Genomic DNA, 23,120 nt, shown 5'->3' with positions numbered 1-23,120 from the left:
TTATACCTTAGAATGTTCCATAATGAACAGCTAGCAGATGCAGTCTGTGTACCCTAGATCTTTAGAAAGCAGATTTCTAAATAGTCAGAGAAAATATTAATATAACTATATGGACTGTATGCAATCCTAAAAGGTAATACTATTTGGAAAGAAGTAAAGAGAAATAACTGTACAATCAAAATCCTAATCAAGTGGCCAGTGTGAGGAACAAGAAGGGCAGATACCAGAAAGATTCGTTGTGGTTGCCACGGAAATTCATTTGAGGGGCTCAGAGTTAAAAGAGGGGATAAAGTGAATGGTATGAATCTGTTAAAAATAGCAAAGGAATGTTTGAGTTGAATCTTTATGAAACATTTAGTCAAGAAGGAGAAAAAAAGGGGGGGGAACCTGGTGTTGTACCAACAGGTGACTGAGGGAAGGCCGAGCTGCTAAATGTTGTCTTTACAAGAAGGGTGGCTATCTGATTAGAGGATAGAACACATAACTGAAAGGGAACTGGAAGCCCAGATTGGTGAGAGAGAACCTTGCTTCTTTAAACTAGTTTACAATTTCAGGCCTGGATGAATTTGTATCTCGTAATATTAAAATAACTTGTAGATATGAGAGTGGAAAACCCATCTGCAGTCTTGGAGGGAAGGGAGCAGAAGAAAGGAAAGAAGCAGTTAACCTTTATTCTCAAAATGGAGGCCAGTGTAGATTCTAGAAACATCTGGTCAGGAAGCTGAACTCTGTTCACCAGCAAAATTCTAGCAGTTTTAGCTATGTAGTTGGAAGAGAAGTGACTGATTCCCAAAAGTCATTAGTTTACTAAGAATAAGCTATGCCTCGCAAATTCCATATCCTCTTTTTACGTGGTTATTAGATTGGTGGATTTGGGAAGTGTAAACATAATGAATTAGGATTTCGGGAAAGCATTTAAGATACTGCATTATGATAATCTTGGGATAAGTTGGAGAGAAATGTGTATTTTTAGTTGTTTGCATGATATACTAGCCAGGATGTTGATTAATGGGTCAACGCTATTTTGGAAGGACAGTGTTGGTGGTGTGCCATGGTACTCTGCCCTTGGCCCTGTCAGGTATGTTTTTGTCACTTATTTGGATTAAGATAAAAGACATGCTTATTGAATTTTCAGTGAGATAAAGAAAAGTAGGATGCTTAATATATCAATTTATGGACTTGTAGTACACATAATACCAAGTAATATTAAACTTAAAATTATGAATTTAGATTATAAAATAACCTCTGAAACAAAATGGAATCAAGAAGAGCAGTCTGTACAGATATCTTTTGGAAAAAGACCTCAGGGTTTTAGTGGACTACAAACCAAATATGAGTCATTCATTCACTGAACAAATGTTTACTTCACTCCTGTCTATGTTTCAATCACTGTTAGTACACTGGGAATGCAACAAATGAATAAAATACAGACTTTGCTTTTAAGAAGCTTTTAGTCTAAAGGAGTGTATTTATTTCCTAGGGTTGCCATAAGAAAGTAGCACGACCTGGGTGACTTAAAACAAAACATGTGATTGTCTCGCAGCTCTGGAAACTAGAGGTCTCAAATCAAGGTGGCAGCAAGGCTACGCTCCCTCTGAAACATGCAGCAGAGAATCCCTCCCAGCCTCTTCTAGCTTCTGGTGGTGGCCGTCAAACTGTAGTGTTTCTTGGCTTTGCAGCTACATCACTGCAGTTTCTGCCTCTGACATCACATGCCCTCTCCCTGTGTGTCTCTGTCTTCCCACACCACTTTCCTCTTAAGAGAACGCCAGTCATATTGGATTAGAGCTCACCCAAATGACCTCATCTTAATTTGATAACCGACAACGATCCTGTTTTCAAGTAAGGTGCCAGGGTTTAGGACTTCAACATATCTTTTGGAGGAGCACAGTTCAACCCATAAGAAGGAGGAAAATTTGTTCATCCAAGTAGTTGACTATAATTATGATAAAGAAAAGGTGCCACAAAAATACAGAGTGCTGTGAGAACAAGCAATAGGGTGACCTACTTTAGCTTGGGGGAAGGTGTCAAGGATGATTGGGGGTTATCTATGCAAAGAGGAAAAGGAGCAACTTTCCAGGAAGAAGAAACAACTCTGCAGAAAGCCTGGAGGCAGTAAGAGACTTAGAGTTCTGAGCAAGTTAAAAGGAAACTCAGTGTAGCTAGAAGATGTGAGTAAGAGGAAGAAGATGGGCTAAGGAGATAGCAAGGCAGACCCAGCAGAGCTTTACACATTGTGTTTAAGTGGTTTGTGGTGGCTATTCAAAATAAGACATAAAGAATTAATGTAAATATATAGAATGGAGTAAGATAATAAGCAAATTAGATTCTGTATTTGCTTGACCATATCTGGAATGCTTTACCTTGTTGGGAGCGTCATTTTAAGTTAGTGTTTTTCAAAGTGTGATTGTTGTATTTTGACTTAATGTAATTCTCTGAGAGGAAAGAAGTCCTAGGATGGTAGCCATTGAGGTTCTTTGAGTGAGAAACGTTTTCTGTATTCTTAGGGCAGAATTAGGCCAACGGGTTGGGGTTGTAGGAGGGCTCCATGAACGAAAAGTAGAGAAGAGGATGCCTTAAGAAGTAGGCCTCTCCTTGCCCAAGGAGGGTGGCCACCTGTCGGAGATGAAAGAGATTCTGCAGTAAAGGTGAAGTGAAGGACGATTCGCTCTAAGGTCCCCTATAAGAAGTATCCTCTAGGGTTTGAAGTGCGATATTAAAATTTCTAAAATACATTTACACATACTTTCTAATTAAAAATTAAGAGCATTAAAGAGGCTTTAAAATTAAATGTCACTGGGGGATTACTAAAAACTATATTTAAAAATCTTTGTAATGCAATGCTATATGTCAATTATATCTCAATTGAAAAAGGCTTTGCAGAATTATTCAGACACATTCGTAGTTGCAGTGTCATTTGCCTCATGTCTTTGGTACAACTATCTCTTTCCTTGCCCTGATGTTCTCTCAGCTGCCCTTGCTCGCCTTGTTCTATCCAACTTGTTTCTAAGGAGCAATTGCCAGTCACTTATGTTAAGCCAAACAAATCCCATGTGGAAGTGATGGTATGTAAATGTATACTTTCCTTTTACACCAAAAAAGCAGTTCTATCTTTACTGGGGGAGGCGGGAGGGGACAGGAATGGTGCAAACTACTAGCAAATGTTAATCCTACCCAAGTATCTTGGGACCCAGTCTCTTCAGGGTATTGTCAAAGTAACACCGACCCACTGCCAAAAGTATATTTACAAGGAATTTCGACTTCCCCTCGTATCTCTTGGAGGAGATCCAATTCATATCCCACATCAGCACTTCTCAAAATCCCCCTTTCCACACCACCCTGCTTCTCTCTGCCAAGTGGATAGTCTCTAGGCTTCTGGCTTTTCTTCTGTCCCTGGCCCCTTATTATATACATCAGCATGTCTTACTTAGAAAAATTAAGTGTGTGGTGTATTTTTTTTTTCTTTTCTTTGAGTCAAAAGAAAGCTCAGGAGTTGAGAGAGAAGGCAAGACAGAACCTCCCTGCTGTCTCTGCAATAGCTCAGAAGGCCTAGGAACCAGAACCCACCGTAGAGGACTAGGGGGCGACCAGAAACACACAGGTCAATACATCTTGTCACCTACGTGTGGACAAGAATGCAGATGCTCTAGGGGTAGGTGGACAAATTGGACTGTACTATTCATGTGGAGAATAACAAAACATAAGGCTAGGAAGGTAGGCTGAGGACAGAGAATGGAGGGTTGGTTTTAAAACCAAGGCTGAGATGTTCTTTCTAGTTGCGGGAGAAGTTGGCAGGAGGCGGATTAGACATAAGTATAAGTAAATAGATTCAAAGCATTAAAATTCAGCCCATTCTGTATATTTCAGAATTTGGTTACTTAGGAGTATGCTGATATTTGTAAACATTTACAAGCATGTTTTAAAATTAGGGACGCTCAATTCTGTTTGACCAAGATAATTCATTTACACATCTCTGCACAGCATGGTTTCAAATAGTTTCTTCCTATCCCAGGCATCATTTAAAGTCAGGCGTGGGAAATAACAGTGCTGGTTTCCTGGACAGCTAGAATCAGAGCCCAGGACAGGATATTTCTCTCTCTGTATCTTAGTGCTGAATATTCTGAAGGTCTGATGAAACAGCTCTTTGCAAAGAAGCAGCAGAAGTGTAAAGATGAAGTGAGTTTATTTATCTTCTTGTTTGATTCTTATTTTAATATTACAGGTGTAACATGGCCATGTTGTAATACAGAGCCGTTATAGAGGTTTTAGAGGTGAGAAGGCCAAGTTATAGTTTTATTTTTGGGTAACAAAAAGATTAAAAATTAGTGTTTTTAAAAAGAAGTTTGAGCAACTCTTTGAGTAGTAGATATATGTGTACACATATATTTTAGATTTCTGCTTAAATGGCAGGTCTTATAATGCTGTATGCTTTTTGTTTTTATGAATTATATTCCTTGTAGAGCCCATGCTTCACACATTATTTATTTGTTTAGAAAACTCTTATTGATCAATGATTACCAACTAGAGCTTTTAGAAGATTATGAGGTAATTTGAATTTTAAATTATATAAGAGCTTAAGCTATTGCTGTTCAAAATTAAAAATCAACATAGATGTTTCCAGGAACTTCTAAATAAGATTTTGCAGATAAATATTATTATTTTAATGATGTGTTGCTATTTATTAGGGAAATAACTTCAGTTGTTATTAAGTATTTATATAATATTCATTATCTATTTCCAAGAAAGGAATTTTCTTTCAAATAAAGTAAGGAAGAGGAAAAGTTGAACTTTTAAGTAATTGATTTTAGGAAGTGGTTGATTATATAAAGTTCAAAACGAGTTTTAAAGATTACGGATATTGCTTAGTTATTAGAAAAATTCAGTTGGTTTTCTTGTTTATACCTTTGTTCTAAGGGCTAGTTAAGTAGTATTCAGCTTCATTTATTTTTTTCTAAATGAATTCTGGAATGCAAGAATGGATAACAAATCAGATCAATTATGGCTCCCCCCAGGGAGACCCCACCCCCAGCCCAAATCTAAACAGGGTGCCCCCACTGTGAGTCCCAGTAGTATCCGGGACCCTTACCCACAAAGCTATGATATGGAGGTGGCCACTCTTTTGCTCCCTCTGCCTATACCCACTGCTCCCTGGAATTTTGGTCAGAAATTGCATTTAGAACATTTCCATTTTTCTTTTTGAAATTTCTAAGGCTTGATCTTTTAGAGAAATTGACAGTGCATTAAGTAATTGATAGGTTGAATTCAGTCTATGAAATAAATAATATACAAATTAAGAAAAAGTCTGGTGAAGACCTAAGCTGGAGAAATTGTTTGTAGCTATGACATATTAATAAGTAGAATATACATGTGGCAAGACTGTCAGACCTCAGTTTTCAGGACCTCATTTCAAGTTGTTTTGATTTTAAAAATCCTTAGTTTGCATATTCTAAACTTACATTTTAGAGGCTCTGAGTCATGGTGATGAAGAACTGGCACAGTTTTAATTGCTTTCTCTGAGCACACAATAGAAATGTTTAATTCAGATTTATTTGAAGCCAACATGAACTTCCAAATCTCTCTCAGCCAATAGCAGTGTTTCAACAATCTGCCAAGATGCTAATGATAAAAATCTGTGATGATACATTGTGTCTGTATTTTAAGAAGTAACAAATCAAAACATGCTTTTCAAAATTGAAAATACAGTTTCAAAAATGACCATTTTTTCAAGAAATGATTTTCCAGCAAAACTATAAACCATAAGTACACTCGATATATTATCTATCTAAATTTCTTGAATTTGGACTAAAAATGAATGTGAATTTTTGTTGAATTCCTTTTCTGCCACAGTTTGATGGAAGCAAGTTTACCTAGCATTGAAATGAAAGTGGCTTCATTAATTAAATTAGATAGCTTTTTGGGAGGGTTGTAGGAGGGTTAATTGAAAGGGGTACTTTCGCTGTATTTGGAAAGAACGATTAGAGGAAAGTAGCATTCTAAAGTATTTCTCAGTTCTTTACTCTCAGACAAAAAGAGCTTTCTGGTACTTTAACGCGTCTCCTAGTCCAAGAACATACTTCTAGCATCTTTAATCTGAAATTCAGCTACTAATACAGAAATAAGTGTGTGTGGGGGGGGAATACACAAAGAAACTTCCTTAGCAATGACTATTAGTCAATAGGAGCATGAGGTCTTCCAGGTTACCTGGATTTTGTTGGTATCTTTGAATTGGTGCTAATTTGTGTGACAGTGGATTAAAATGAAGGTAGTAGTGAATATTTGGTGGGTTTTTTTGCTTGTTTTTAAAATAGTTATGTTCATCTTTTTAGGCAGTTTCTTGAGAAATAATACAGAATGAATTATTTTCATGTAAAGATGAGCTGTTTGGACTCCTGTTTTCACAGTAGATACCTATCATAAGTTCTGTAGCACTTAGCAGGATCACTGAGTTGTGGCAAGATTTGATCAATAGGCAAAGATTGAGAGATTTAAACTTCAGTAATCTAGGAAGCTCACTCATCTAGAATACCTTGTTCCGTGAAAACATCCTGCCAAATGTTACTGTGCTTTCTGACAGTTCAAAGAGCTTGACATGGAAATTTTAATGATATTCTAGGAGCCGTGCTTCCCCCTACTTACCTCTAGCTTTTCCCCAGCCCCTAAACTCTCAGCATATGGAACTACTCTCTCTCCCTTTGCACTCTCCATTCCCTGTGCTTAGAACACTCATAGTTTCTACCAGTCCCCTCCTGGCCTCCTTCCCACTGTCCATGCAGATGGCTACATCCAGCTCATCCTTTAGGTCTCAGATTAGACATAGCTTTCTCCAGGAAAGCTTCTCTGACCACCTGAGTCCCAATCAGAGTCTGAGTTAAGAGCGCTACTGTGCCCCCCACTCCCCGCCCCGGCCCTTATGCACAAGCATTCCTTTACAATATTGCTCTGGCTCTTGTCTGTGCCACCGAGCAGACTGTAAGTGCCACGAGGGGAGGAGACGTGGCAGCCTTGTTCATGGGGGTTTCAGTGCCTAGCAGTGAGCACTGAAGTATTTGTGGAACTAATAAAATAGTAGGAGTCCTTTTAAGTAATTTGCATTTGTAACAAAAAATAGCTCGCTAATATTAAAGTCTTAAGGCGAGGCTATTGGGAGACTTCTCTGACTCAGGAAGCTCTTAAAACTCTTTTCCAGTATGATAAAATATTTCCAGTGCTTCCTTCACTAACCCTCCCTTCATTGGGTGAATAATTGCTCTACTAGTTTACTACTATAATTCATTGGTGAAAAAAAAAAGTGATTTAAACATCATTAGTAAGTACTCTAGAGCCCTTGTTTGCTATATCTGGGCTTGACTAGGTGCGGGATGCTCCTTGGCCAGCAGTGGGCATTGAGAAATATGGTTACAAGAGCCCAGGTTGGTTGTATATACATCTAAGAAGAAACTATTTCTTCTGCCTACCTCTTTCAGGTGGAAGATTTATGAATCTGTGGGTGGATGTAAAGGCAAGTTTAATGCATGTTCAACTCTATGAGTTCTTTATAAGAAGAATACCTAAGCAAATTCAAATCATTGCATCAGGAAGTCTGCTCTTGGAAAGGAGCGGTTATCAGGAAACCCACTGGAAATGGCAGGAGATAGCGGAAGTTGTGAAGGGGTGAAATCAGATGGAGTCAGGCAGAGCAGACCTTCTCGATACCACCTTGACCTTCATCAGTGGCTTCCAGTTTCAAGGAACAGAGACCACTCAAAATAACTTAAGTGAACAGGAGGTTTGTTGAAAGGACACCAGGGAATCTCACACACCCAACATCAGGAAGGACAGCAGGGTCTCGGGGAAAGACAAAAGTTGACCCCTCTGAGTCTCGCTGCTGGGACTGCAGCGTCTCCCATCTCTACTCTCCTGAATGGCTGTGGTCTGGCTTCTGTTGCCAGCCTCTTGGTTTCCGCACGCTGTCCAGCTGGCCCCCAGCCTGCATGCCTTCAGCCTGCGCACTGGATCATCTGACCAATTCAGATTTCCAAGAATATCAAGTGAGCATACCCAGCCTTCGGAGATTTAACCCTGAGTCAGGTGTCTGTCTCTGGTCCAGTTACCTGTGGCGAGGGGGTGGGAGGACCATGCTGTGGGGAGAGCAGATTATCTTCAAAGAAGGTGTGGGCAGTGGCAGTGACTGGGCTCTCTGGCAGTACAGCCTAGTGGCTGTGAATAAAGCCTCCAGAGTCACATCTGCAGGGTTCATCCCTGGTTCCAAATGCAAACTGTGACATTGGCTAGCCTTTCTATGCCTCAGTTTCCTCATTTGTATTATGAGATTCACAATAGTCCTGATCTTACAGGGATATTTTGAAGATTCATGAAAGAATAAATGAAAAGGGTTGAGATTATACCTGGCACATGGTAAGTGATCAACAAACACCACGCATTTTATTAGTATAGCACTCGAGTAGTGATGGGTAAAAAATAACTTTAGAAAGGGTATCTCTTGATTTTTGAAATGGCATGTATAGGGTGACTGTTCCTAGCAGACGACGCTTCCTTGGGTAAGCTGGTTGGGGAAAGGGAACAGGAGGTACTCTCTGGCCTTTGCAGTGATATGTTAGCCAAAGATTGCTAAGACCTAATGGAAACGGGCGTCTGCCTGGTGCCGAAGCGTTCTACCGTGGAAGTGCAGTGCTGACTGGGCTGATACTCCAGTTGCACAGGTGCTGAGGGCTCTGCCCTCTTTTCTTCACATTTTTTTATTTTACTTCCTCCCTTTTTCAACCTTAAAAACAAAAGTTGGACACGTAATTTTTTTTATTGTTCTGCATCTGTTTGAATGAGGCAGGTAGGTACACTTTATTCCTTTGTTTTTGCCTTTACTAAGCTAACTGGATTCACACATCTGCCTTTACAAACTTTCCAGAATTCTCTATCAGCTGTTGGGTTGCTGGTTGTCCTTAGGAAAGATGCTTGTCTCTATCTGGATTCTGTATCAGATATTTTGAAATAGGTTAACTTCCTGGTATACCAATTTGATATAAAAATAGAGAAAATAATGTATTTGCTATTGCTACAATAATTGCAACTTTGTAATGGCCTCAATTGTGTGTTTAATTTTTACTTATTTCTACATTTGCATTCACCTGTCTGGAGAAAACTTTGGCAATATTGTTCAGAAAATTTGATTTGGAGAAAAGATAAGTTTGGACCAAATATAAATAAAATGTATACAAAAACATATTTTTGTTTTCCAGAAAAATAAATATTTTAGGTTTGAATGCAAAGGTTTATTGTTGTTCTTTTGTTTTTTTCTAACCAAAGTGAACAGTTGCCATTTCTGATTATCTTTTATCCTGCATTATATTTTTGATATACAAGTATTTTTGGAGAAACTAATATCTTAAAAGTAAGTAAAAAGAATGAGAAAGTCAATAAATCCATTGTATCATGTCCATATCCTTCCCTCCTTTTACTAAATTGTTTACCCTACAGCATAATTTGAAAATTGTTTTTGAACTTTAAAGTTGTAGAAATGTAATTGACGTAGAGTTTGCAGATTGCAAAACCAAAAGGTCCAGTTTAGAGAACACACACACACACACACACACACACACACACACACACACACACACACAGAATGGGACAGAGACCCCAGTTATATATGGCTTAATTCCTTTTTCCCTGTTATTCCAAAAACAGGAAGTGCAGGTGTCTCACTATGATTCTAGCAACTCGAATAAGGAAGGAAAATTTGGTTCTAATTCGGATGAGCTGATTTGTTGAGGGTTTATTGGAATGCCTGCCCCACGGGCTTGCCACAACTCCTTTCTCCTGTAAGATTTATCATCAGGGCCTGTGATACTGAGACAGAGTGTGAAATTTCAGCCTTGACTTAGGAGAGGAGGGTAAAGATTCATTTCTATGCGACTAAATGATACATCAAACTTCTGAACCAAAGTGAAAATCCAGGACCAACTTTTGACTCTAATTTTCAGATTTTGAAAGATTTCTATGGTTAGTTGAAAGGAAGTCTGCTCTATGGTATCATATCATCTGGGCTAGGTATTTACTTGACCTAAAATTCTGTACTGTCAAGTTTACAACCTGTATTGAAGATATTTGAGAAGGAGGTGCTTCCAAGTTGCTGAGGAAGAAATTTAATTTTTCAGCAAGAATTAATAGTGGCTCCATCAAAGAGCTAGGTGTCTTGAAACTATTATCCTTAAGGTTGGGGCTAAGGAACATCCAACTGTATCATCAGGCTCATTAAAATCATTCAGATATTTTTCTGCTGCAGAGTTTATTACAGATCCCTTCCAGGCTTCCTTTGGATAATTACATTTTCATATCTAAGCTGAACGTGTGCATATTTTTGTCCTCAATAAAGAGGGCATTGTCTTAGTAATTAGTCAAATAATTTTTCATCGAAGAAAGATACATATCTCTTTCTGGTATCACCAGAATCACTTGTGACCTTGTAGGAATGTTGATCAGAGCTTTTATATTCTAAGGCTAAGGCCACGAGTATGAGTGTTACATAGGCCTCTTCCCAAAGTCAAGATCATTGTCATTATTCCACATATGTAAGCTTCATATTAAATATCAATCCTTGGTCACAGTAGCAGTGGCTGGCAGTGGTTATGATGGTGTGACTCCTTTCTCTGCTCTTGGGAAAACAAAGTCTTGCTCTCCAGAGTAACAGAATCACCTTCAAATTCCTTGCGTATTCTCCCTGCATAGTTGTTTGTTGATGAGACAGTACACCAGAGCCTTGGAAAGGGCAGTGGATGCAGACCTGAGTCCAAGGATAGGTATGAGTGGATTTTTCTTCAACAATGAAAGAACCTTGTAGAAATGAGAATAAGGTTGTCATAAGCATTGCTCATAAGAAGCATACTTTGGTAAAATGTTTTAAAGGAAGAGATATACAACTTTTAAAATATGTAAATATCAAATTATATCCCTTATATTAAACACAAATATCTTATGTTTTTCTCATTCCCCTGTCGCCACTCTATTTTCATGTATCGATCTGTTTCAAAAAAAAACATACTTTACAAAAGCACAGGATTCTTTTTTCTTTCTTCACTAAACATTGTCTGATACACCTGCTAGGACTTAATAAATGTTTGTTGAACAGTGATTCATTAAATTGACTCAGTATGTTTTACATTGCTTTTCTCCCATCCCATTATATTTCTACAAAATTGGTTTTCTGTCACAGCTTTTGCAATCAGTATTTTATCAGCTGTGCATAGTTGAGAATGTACGCAAAGAACATTGCGTAACCTGTTCTGAGAAGAGTCCCTGACGTTTGCTTTTCTGTTACTCAAAAGCAAATGAATGCTTGGCAAATGTCAGTTTTATCTTATTTCTTTGGGGAAACATGGGAAAACCTAGCGTTACTACTTTCCAGTAGCAGTCTGATCTTAGCCGATTTAAGCTATACATCTCTGTAAAGAACAGTTCTGCTTCCTATGTAATCTAGAGTGAATTAAACTCACTTTTATATCGAGATCATGGTCACTCTTTTACTCATTTTGGGTAACTGTTAACAATAAGAGTTTTCACTGTTTTTAACATTTTCAGAGGTTTAGTTATTGGTTGACTTGCTTATTCCCTTTCATTGTGTGTGTGTGTGTGCATGCATGTGTGTATGTGTGTTTAAAAAGAATTTTCACAAACAACATTATGACTATATTACCAGAAAAAAAGGATTAAAAATAAATAAAAGCTTACTCACAATCTTTTCACTCTCCAAAATGTATTCTTAGTTGTCCTTGCTTTATTCCAGATCCTTTCTCTTAAATGTGCAGTAGTTACAGAATTTGTGTCTTTTTTCGTAAATATTGAGGTAAATCAAGTACTTTATCAAGACAGTGTTTTATTTAGCCAAATGACAAACAGGTATGCCTAATTTTGTATCTTAGTTTCCTAAAGTTGTGTATGTTGGGTCCCATTTTCACATGATCTTAAATCATTATTAAATTCAATGGATCTAGATCATTTCTGAGCATTTTTTCATTGTCAGTGGTTCCTAAATCTTCATCGTTGCATGTCTCTGTTTGTATAAAACGAACTAAATGTTCAGGAAGGTTGGCATTTAATAAATACCCACAATTCCATCTCCCGCCTACATCAGTTGACCTCTGTATAACTTCAACTTTTCACATATTTATTTATTTTTTTAAGCAGAACACTTTTCTACCTTATCTTCTAGATGTGTTATATGAGAAGTAGCAAGTTAAGGGATAGTTAGGGGAAGAAATTGATACACATTTGATTTATAGAAGTATTGAGAGTTTTTGACTTTCGAAGCCAGAATATCGCAAAATTGGAGATGTCATCTGTATTTGCAAATTTTTCAACAAGTATTTGTGAAGTGCCATGCTTGGCATTCTGTCAGGTGGTGTGGAAGACACTGATGAGTCAAACTTTATTGTTATTGTCAGGGAACTTGTACCTCATTTTCATTTTTCTTTAGGAATTTTTTCTGTATTCTTTGAGTTGCTCTCAGTATCAGGGACTTGCATTTGTATTGATGTGTGAATAATGTTCAGTAAGTTAGCTTTATCTACTAGGTTTAGTGTGAAACTGGATTATTCATGCCCCAGAAAATATATTTCTTATGAGCAACAAGTCATTTAGATTTAGTAGAGAAAATTTATTTTATCTATTATTTTTAAATAAAATAATTTTTAATAATAGGGGTTTTTTTTTGCAGAGATAAAAGTTGAGAAATGTTTAAGGGTTTATTTTATAGGATATGAAACCTCTAAGTTCATCGAAGAAGATTTGTGATCTCACGAGTTAAGATTATTGATAATGAATATAATGAGATTGAAAGGGATAGCGCTATGTTCAACCTCTGTAGATCACAATGCAGTAGAAGTGGCAAACATGAATTTGAACTTCTAACAGTTAAATACATTTGATGATATTAACTGATAAGCTGCATATACCATTATACTCCCTGTTCCTTAGTTATTTCCTAATCTGCTGAATTATATCTCTGTAGACAAGGCCATTGAGGGCTTTTTAACTTTTATACTTCTTTTATATATAAATTGTACATACTCATCAGAGATAAATTAGAAATACATATAATATTAGCAATATAATACACATTGTATAAAATACATAGAAGTAAAAATTAGCCCACAACCCAAAGATCAGTATTGTTAATATTTTTATATATTTTACTTCAGACTTTTTGCTGTAATATGTGTATACTTTTTTCCTACTAAAATCCATACTTTGTTTTAAAACCTGATAATTTTTTTCAGTGTTAGGCTGTTTGGACCTGTCTGGGGTGGTAGAGGTGGAGACTTTTCTGTCTCACTTTATTCATGCCATTTAAAAAGAACACATAATACTTGGCATGGACTTTTGGGTTCATTTATTTATTTAGAGATCTCAAGTAACTATAAATAAGCACCTGTATTTTACTACAAATTCATACTTAAATTCATTCTCCTATTCCTTTACACCCAAATAAGCCATTGTCGCAGTCTCTTCTAAAAGGGCATGTACGGTATGAGTGAACTTGAAGAAATTCACACCTTTGGCTTATTAAGCGGTCCTTCTGATGGCTCCGGGCCACACCTCTAACTACAAGTGAAAAAAATAAAAATCTAGGGGCCATAATTGTGCTGAGAACCTGGGCAGTTGATTGGAGGGATGATGATTCTAGATCAGCTCCTAACCTCCTCCCTTCTTTCTCTTCCTCAGGTTGACCTCTTCAGAATGATTCCCTGCAGAGCAGCACTGTCTTTTGCCCGATGTCTGATCCGGAGAAAAATTGTGGTTCTGGACAGTCTAGAAGATTCTAAATTAAGCCGTTGTTTATCCACCGTGGACCTCATTGCTCTGGGAGTTGGAAGCACTCTTGGTGCTGGGGTTTATGTCCTTGCTGGAGAGGTTGCCAAAGCTGATTCTGGCCCCAGTATTGTCCTTTCATTTCTCATTGCTGCCATTGCTTCAGTGATGGCAGGCCTTTGCTATGCTGAATTTGGGGCCCGAGTTCCCAAGACTGGGTCTGCGTACTTGTACACTTATGTTACTGTTGGAGAGCTGTGGGCCTTCATCACTGGCTGGAATCTCATTTTATCTTATGTGATAGGTAGGTTTCCAAAAATCAATCTCATGGTGTGGAATGGTAGAAACAGCACTCCTGAGTCAGAGTCTGTAGGGTTCCATTGTGGGTCTGCATTAGTTAACAACTACGCAATCTTGACTGAATCTCTTGATTCCATGGTGTCTCCATGATCTCATCTCTAAAATGTCTCCTCCTAACTGCAAAACTGGGTGATTCTGCTTCATCTGTGAATATGCCTTTTAGTGGATTTGAAAACCTGTTGTTTTTTTAAAAAAACTATAGTTCTTTACAGCAGGTAAAATTACCTGATTCCACACTTAATGAACTTTAGCATTTGATTACTGTTGTATAATTGTAAAATTATAATTTTATATGTGATTAAAATTTTCAGTTCTGTCTGAACTAGCCCATGTTTACCCTAAAATAGAGTGACAATTGATGTTATGTTAATTTTCTCCCAGTGACCTTGTATTCTCTGAATGTTCTGTGTTTTGGGAAGGTACCTCAAGTGTTGCAAGAGCGTGGAGTGGCACCTTTGATGAACTTCTTAACAAACAGATTGGTCAGTTTTTCAGGACATACTTCAAAATAAATTATACCGGCCTTGCAGAGTACCCTGACTTTTTTGCTGTGTGCCTTATATTACTTCTAGCAGGTAAGAAAACCAATTACACTTCTCCCTATGATGAGCCAGACTAATTGTCCCAGGAAAATAAGTTACCATGAAAATTGGGGCCTGAATTCCCAACACTAGGCAGCATCTGTGTACACTCAGGTTGTTATTGGAGATCTGCGGTCCGCTCCCCTGGCAAGGATCACAATTTATGTGATAGGTATGTTTCAAAAATAAATCTAAGTGTGTGGAGTGGTAGAAATAGCACTTCTGGGTTAATGACACCTGGAATGCACTAAATAATAGGATGAGGCACATCAATTTTATAATACTGATTGGAGATTTGCCAGAATGGCAGTCAAGTTTCAATAGGGAAGAACATGTAATTTTTGGCATTATTTCGTTTTGTTGGAATAAGGAAGGATATTTGCAAGCATACTAATTCTAGAAGAAATTCTATTTGTGCCATCATCTATATAATGTAGGCACCAGGTTGAAAAGGAAGCATATTCAAGCCACCTGTTGTATTTTAATGTAGACATTACATAGACAAATGTGCTTGATAACTAGGATTTTTCCATTTTCATCAGTACTGTAGCATAGTGGTTTAGAAAGACACAGGAACTAGAGTCAGAGTACCCAAATTTTTAATCCCCCTCTGCTACTTACTATCTTTGGAACACGGAGTGAGTTAATTTTTCCATGACTCAGTCTGCTCATCCATAGATATCAGTGTGTATCTTGTACAGACTTGGTACCTAGTAAGCACTTAGATGGCAGGTAATTTTATTTTGTAGGCATAGTTAATACCCTACTGTCCATTTATATTTGTTTTTAAATATTTGAACATTTCCTGTGTTGATTGTCATTTCTACCTCCACTCCTGTTTGAATGTATCAAGGACTGCACTAAGAATAAAATCCATATTTGTTTCCACTTCCTACTTGATCTACCCCAGGTAATCTGCCCCTTGCTTTCCTTTCCAACCTTAGCACCAGCTACGTTCTCCCTTGATTACAAAGACATGATTGAAAGATCTTTCTATAATGACTTGTAAAATTATATAATTTTTAAAATAGGTTTACCCTTAAAAACATTAGTTGTTAATTAAATGTTTCATATAGGGATAGAGTTAGAGACATGAACAAAATTTCTAGGTCTAAAATATTGGCATTTTGCTTCTAATATCAAGAAAAATCATATCAATTGTTTTTCAGCAGGTGATAGATTTTGTTTTGGTTTCTAAACAGCCCAGCTACCACTAAATTAGTTACATCTTATTTTATTCAGAGGTGGTTTCAATGAACTTAAAATATTTGGCTTTAATCTCTAAACAATGAGAAGCATGTGGCTGTGACACAGTTAGAATCATTAAATTCGATGGCAAGACTCAGGCCTTGGCCTCCATCATTGTCCTGTGTTCACTGACCATCATGTCTTTACTTTAAATATAGGCTAAGCTTACATAACTTTGTTATTAGAATCTTTGAAGATCAAAACTTCCTATTATACATTTTATTCATATATATGTTATACATGGGCAGACTGCACATATACAATCAACACTAATATTAAAAGCAAATAACAAACTGGGAAAAACACAGGCAATACATGATAGGCAGGGTGCTTATAGCATTATTATATAAATAAATCTTATAATCAGTATGAACAAGAATAGCCTAACAGAAAAAAGTGGATAATTTAAATCGGGCCAAACTGTATGGAGAATGTTTTGACTATATGAACCAAAAGCCTTGTATAAAAGTGCATATCCTTGATACAGTATTACCTTATAGAAAATTATTGTAAGATAATTAGCAAGTGTACAAAGATATGCAAAGGTGATTATGGTCAGTACTGTTTATTGTTTTAAGAAACTAAATGTGACCTGATTGTCTATAAATAAGGGATTAAATTATAGTGTCTCCATATATGGAAGATATGTGGCTGTTAAAAATAAGATTATATATTTATTGACATGAAAAATGTGTGTGTGTGTGTGTGTGTGTGCGTGTGTGTGTGCACGTATGTGCAAAATTCTAGAGAGGAAATTACCTTTGATCTTTACTTCCTTCATATTTTTTTCTGTATCTCCAACTTACTTGAACAGGAAATTGATTACTTTTATAATCAGAATATGTAACTATTAAAATGAGAATCAATTTAACTAAATATCTGTTTGGCATGATAGTTGAGGAATTATTTTGTTGATGTATTTAGTTAATATAATGCAGACATATTCGATTGAGCTTTTACTTTCAAAATTTTGCAGCTACTAACCTTCATATGTCTTTAGAACAACATTTCATTAAAATTAAATTACTTTACCCCTACCTACCTATTGGTAATAATAGCCAAAGTTACTAGAGTTATTTATTTCTTGGAGAGTGGTATATCCTATCTATGAGCACAATCTGCCTTCTACAATCAAGTTGGTTATATTCAGAAGACATTTTTTCACAGGCAATGAGTAAGACTTCATAACAGAAAGGGGAAATGTGAGTTAAATAGATGAATGCTGGTGAAATAATATCCTAAAGCCTCTGCCTCAAAATGCCATTATCTTTCCTACAGGTAAAACTTAATTATTTTTTCTTTTCCTATAGGTCTTTTATCTTTTGGAGTAAAAGAGTCTGCTTGGGTGAATAAAATCTTCACAGCTGTTAATATCCTGGTCCTCCTCTTTGTTATGGTTGCTGGCTTTGTGAAAGGAAATGTGGCAAACTGGAAGATTAGTGAAGAGTTTCTCAAAAATATATCAGCAAGTGCCAGGTAAAGCATTTGTTTTTTTTCTCCCTCTTATTCTGAGTTTTTCCTTAATTTGCTTAATTTGTCTTATGTTACATTTTCCTCTACCACAATGGTTATGAAGTTTTTGGCTTCAGAGACCTTTCTGAGGGTCTATTCTATTCTAGGACTTTTCTTCCCAGGCTGCCCTCAAACATAAATAGCTATGTTCACTATTGCACAGCTATAAAACCATGCAGCTGTCGGTTCTCAACCTCAAGCTCTGCTCAAGGTTTAGGGGACAGAAAGGAGATTGTAACCATTGGAAAAATACTTTTTTTCTCCCAAAGGTTTGCCACTTCTAAATAACAATGAGTATTTTTGAGCCATGCATCCTTCAGATCTTCCCTTGAGACCACCATTCAGTTTCATTGCGTTTTTTTCAGCCTTGTAGTAATTTTCAGGTCTCATTTTCTAGAGAATGTTACTACGTAGTTGCATAAGCAGACTTATCCATGCATTTCATTTTAAACCTGATAGTCTCAAAGATTAAATTAATAACAATTATATATGAAAGGTTTCATCATAGAATTTATTTAAGCATAATATTCCTATGTGTATATGAAATATGATTACAAAAATATCTATTACATGGAGTGAGGTATGTCTATATGTTTTTCTTTACATGAGCTGTCTGATGAGGCAAAAAATACTCTGGTTTTATACAATTTTTAACATGTAACAAAATATTCAACTTCAGTATTATTAATCAAGCCTAGAGAATTTTATCTCACTTTTTCAAATGTCTTCACAGTAAATTGTTTAAATGTGCAATCTGCCCAGTTGTCCAAAAGATGGAAGTTTCTAGTGTTTATTTCAGATCATGGCCCATAGATGGAGTCTGTGCTCTCAAAATCCTGCCTGGCTGTGCGTTCCAGCCAGAGTGGGTCTGGACCTTCTGCGTATGCAGTCAGCCTCTAACATCAGTGTCTGTAACCTGAGAGGGTGCCATTGTTGGGAATACCACCGTCTCTAGGACAGGGTCAGAGATTCAGGGTTTACTTTTAGGTTGGTATATGTCAACTTCAAAAAGCTGATGAACACAGCAGCCTTCTGAGGATGCAGTTTCAGACAAATCACCAGAAGAAGCAGTTTCATATGAAAATGACATTCGGACATTTGTTCTCCTTCTTAGAGAGCCGCCGTGTGAAAATGGAACAAGTATCTATGGGGCTGGCGGCTTCATGCCTTACGGCTTTGCAGGAACTTTGGCTGGTGCTGCAACTTGTTTTTATGCCTTTGTGGGATTTGACTGCATTGCAACAACTGGTAAGAGCAGAGTCCTGGCTCTAGGTAGAAGGAAAAGGTGCTCTTTGTACCACATGAGGACCCGTGGGTGGCAGCAGAGGGTCAAGGAAAGAGAATGAGATGTGGAGCTGATTGTAGCCCCAGCTGTGACACCTGGTGTATGTGATAAAAAGAACTTACTGAAACTCGCTGAGTCTTGGTTTCCGTTGGTAAAATTGGGAGAGCAGTACCCACCCCTCAAATGTTATGAAGGTTACCTAAGATATAGATACATATGAAAAAATACTGTGACGGAATTGTGTATGAAAAATGCTTTGCAAGTGATCAAATACTTTATAAATGTTAGTCATAATTAGTATCCTTAATTTTCTATCTGGAAGTGCTATCACAGTGAGTAACAAATGATGACCATGCTCTTAAATTGTCTTTTTTAGTGGGACAAAATATATTTCTCTTTATCCTATACAACAAAGTAATCATTCCAGAATCACACTCTGAAGTATCTGCTCTGTTCATATTTTTGCATTGCCTTGTAATTGACCATGTTTTAGGTGATTCAAATGCCAAATCTTATTGGAAGGATCCAAAATATACTATTTTCTTTTAAAACTAGAGTTTAATATAAATAGATGAATCGGGTAGAAGTTTATCTGAAGCCTTCATATTTAAGGGCCTAAGAGTATCACGACAGTCATTTAATCTCTGTGGATTAATCGTTTCAAAGTGGAGTCTATTGTTAAACATTTAATAGTACTGCTCTATCATGTTCTTTCTTTCTGGAATTGGATTTTTATGTCATAGCAAGTATCCTTAAGAAGAGAGAAAATTTCATGTAGAATAGATGGATCAAGTTAAGAAAACAGAAGGAACAAAAGCAGAGTAGAATTCCTATGGAGGAGGAGCAGAATTAATGCTGTACCAATTAATGTTTTATTAAACATGCAAAACTTTTGTTTATGTTTCCTTAGGTGAAGAGGTCCGGAATCCTCAGAAAGCTATTCCTATTGGAATTGTGACCTCTTTGCTTGTTTGCTTTATGGCCTATTTTGGGGTCTCTGCAGCTTTGACACTTATGATGCCATACTACCTACTGGATGAAAAGAGCCCACTTCCAGTAGCATTTGAATATGTTGGTTGGGGACCTGCCAAATATGTCGTGGCAGCAGGCTCCCTCTGTGCTTTGTCAGCAAGGTACGTTTCATTACCTTTGGGCCGGGGCTGTTTGGGTTACTGCAAAGTTTAGACAGTGTCTAAAGAATTCCTTTTGTGTGTTTTAAAGATAATCCTAATACGAGGAACATATTATGTAACTGTGTGTTCTCTGAATAGTTTGCCCAGAATTGCTTGCCTTAATCTTAAGTGATAAAGTCCTTCACCCCCCATCAGTTAAGAGTAAATTTTTCAAGATAATGGTAGTCCACTCTTCAGTAGAAATACATATGGCATTGGTACATGCACCCACGTACACACTTGTATATGTCATACGTGTTCATATATGTCTGCATTATAAAACTTTAAGATGCTTATACTACTGGCTCTAATGTTACTCAGCTACAGACAGCTGAGACCTTAGGTACAGACTTGACATTTTTTTTCTGTTGCCTTTTAAAGCAATATGAAGTCTGTGTTCATGGAAGCTATATACTGTGTCATTGTTAAATATAATATGATTTTTATTGTGAAACACTGAGACTTTTTCTCTTAGCACTGATCAGAGTGAACTTGGTCAGAAATAGAAATTATTATTCTCAAATTAATGGTGGAAATTTATATAATATCTATGTGAAAAGAAAAAAGTAAGTCAATTTCAAGTGTTCGGATTTTCAGTAGCTGCTTGGATCAATACTTCAGAATTCATTTCTCAGGTTTCTTGAACTACTCACGTTTGAAAGTAGCATATGATCGTAAGATATTTCATTCTCGTTTTATACTGTACTATACAGTAGAGCACTCTTATGAAGAGAAAATTAATATCTGCCTAATTACTAATTTTTTAAGTGAAAATTATTTTCTAAAAGACTGATATTGGAAAAAGAAATATTTTTCTGTAATTCATCAGCCTAGCTTTTCTTTTCTCAAAATCCTTTTCATTTTCTATTCAAGATCATGGGAACCAGCAATTAGAAATTGCCCCCGTTGGTTTCTCAGCCATCTGCTAGTGAAAAGTTTTATTCTGAATTATTTCAAATAGTTTCAAAAATCTGAACTGTGACAACAAAAATCTAAACTTGCCATCATAGTCCTAGAAGAGACGAACACAGATTTATCTGTGGCCAACCTCAATCCAGCTTTATTAAAAGATGAAGAAGATATATGTTTTTAAATAAACTATTTTCTTTTCTTTTAAATGGTTATTGTTCACAACTAAGTCATGTATGGAATAATGCATCCAGTAAACAGTCAAATAATTTAAAACACCTACATTTCTTTAAACTTTTAATCCTGGCTACATCTATGTACTAATCTTATAGTGAGTTGATTTTTTTAAAAAAAAAACCTTTCTCTATCTTGATTATCTTATGATTCTGGGAATTATTGCTAATTTGAAGAAAGATCAGCCTATATGAGGAAAAATAATGGTAAAAGAAATGTTAAAAATACATAACTAAATAAATAAAGGGACTATTCTATGAAGTCAAATTACTTAATCTCTTCTTTAATTACATATCAGTTTAGGAGTTTTATTTTCTGAGTTTTTGCCATTAATAATGTCTTAATGATATGATTGGTTTGGGTTGATTGTTAAGTCTTAATTACTTAATGTTAATTCAGTAATAATCATGTGCATGCAAAAATCACTTGCATTGTTTTTTTTAGTCTTATAATTGTGCTAGGCAAATATCTGCAACAGAATAATAAATAGCACAGTAGTAAATATTGGCAGATATTTTTAAATAGCCCATCATAATACATTTTAAAAATAACAAGACTTTTTAATCACATATATGATGCTGAATTTTATAAAATTACTTAATTTCAATTCTGCAATGTAATCTTGCATGAATGTGTTTGCCATACTGCATGTGTTTGCTTTTTATTCAGTCTTCTTGGATGCATTTTCCCAATGCCTCGTGTAATCTATGCTATGGCAGAGGATGGGTTGCTTTTCAAATGTCTAGGTCAAATCAATTCCAAAACGAAGACACCAATAATTGCTACTTTATCATCGGGTGCTGTGGCAGGTGAGAGTTTACTTTTATTAAGAAAATTGGGGATCTTTTTTCATCAAGGATTCTGAAAAAATATGGACAGTTAGGTGGTTTTCTGTTTTGATATACATAAAGGTCAATGACTTTTTTTGTGACTGTTTCCTATTTTGAATTTTTGGGGGCATAGGTTCTGCACTTTAGTGTGTCTAGTCTGTACCTGTATGTACCTGTCTGGAATACTGCTTGTAATAACTCACACATGGATTATGAATTTTTCTGTTCTAGTCTTCTGGGCTCTATGTTTCCTTTACCCCGAATTCTGTTTGCCATGGCCCGGGATGGTTTACTGTTTAGATTTCTTGCCAGAGTGAGTAAGAGGCAGTCACCAGTTGCTGCCACATTGACAGCAGGGTTCATTTCTGGTAAGCTTTACAAAAATAGGCTTCTTCAACATTCGACTTGAACATTTTTTGCGCATGCATGACTTATACGGAGGGTCTGCTTGCTGTGCATGTAAGTTAAAAACAAAATCACTGATAAATTCGGGTCCGGGCATTGGGATTACTTACATTTGAAAATTGTGGTGGCAGTGGTTTACTGAAACTCATTCTTAACTGACCCTTTGGGATTTTTTGCTATTTTGTTAATTTAACCATTTGGGCTTCTAACAAATGTGTAAATGGCTGTAGTGGTTCTTCACTGTATGACAGATATGAAATGCTTTTCAGACAGATGAACTAGCACATATAATTGTATTGCTAACACATATAATTTTAATTAAAGAATGATTACTTAATTTTTGACTTATTCATTAAGAATAATGATTCCATGCTTTCTTTTTTGTTCAGGATTTAAATTGAATATTGCTAAAGGACCATAGCATTTTTGAAAAGCTAAAGTTTATCCATTCTTAATTAAGCATCAGAAATGTCAAAGATAATTTACACTTGGCTGTTGTAGTCACTGCTGTGGGTATGGCAGATGTCCCCACTTCCTGGGACATGGTTCTCTAAGAGTAAACCCCAGTAGGAATCTATTTTTCTTTCAACAGTTTTGGTATTTAAGTCATGGTCAAAAACTCCAGAGGCGACCTTTTGGATGTAAAATGGACAGACTCTTATTCCATGCACAAATTTTCAGATATTCTATAGATCAACAGCATGGCCTTAAATGTCCTTTTATAGGAAGCAACAGAAAGACTCTAGCAAACTTTATAGATAAAATGATAAGCTATCTTAGTAGTAGA

General features: G+C 36.4%; 1 protein-coding gene across 8 annotated transcripts in view; it reads left to right on the top strand.

The window, feature by feature from the left end:
- The window catches only part of SLC7A2 (solute carrier family 7 member 2), a 60,288-nt gene that overhangs the window by 26,506 nt on the left and 10,662 nt on the right, over positions 1-23,120 (top strand). For 3 of the 8 annotated variants that reach the window (XM_019737963.3, XM_019737964.3, XM_088793342.1), the window contains 6 exons: positions 13,711-14,101; positions 14,577-14,732; positions 17,297-17,462; positions 18,613-18,746; positions 19,694-19,916; positions 21,768-21,907. In XM_019737963.3, coding sequence (XP_019593522.3) covers positions 13,726-14,101; positions 14,577-14,732; positions 17,297-17,462; positions 18,613-18,746; positions 19,694-19,916; positions 21,768-21,907 — 1,195 coding nt within the window. In that variant the 5' untranslated portion in view covers positions 13,711-13,725. Of the gene's footprint in view, positions 1-7,463; positions 7,499-8,338; positions 8,395-13,710; positions 14,102-14,576; positions 14,733-17,296; positions 17,463-18,612; positions 18,747-19,693; positions 19,917-21,767; positions 21,908-22,159; positions 22,297-23,120 lie in introns of those variants that run through there. The other 5 variants (XM_019737961.3, XM_074329729.2, XM_074329725.2 and 2 more) reach the window with 4 other exon arrangements.

This window comes from Rhinolophus sinicus, chromosome 16, assembly GCF_057876585.1.
Source record: "Rhinolophus sinicus isolate RSI-liver-muscle chromosome 16, RSI-T2T, whole genome shotgun sequence".
Classification (NCBI taxonomy): Eukaryota; Metazoa; Chordata; class Mammalia; order Chiroptera; family Rhinolophidae; genus Rhinolophus; species Rhinolophus sinicus.
The sequence above is the reverse complement of the archived record's forward strand: the minus strand, read 5'-3'. Positions and strand labels throughout refer to the sequence as shown.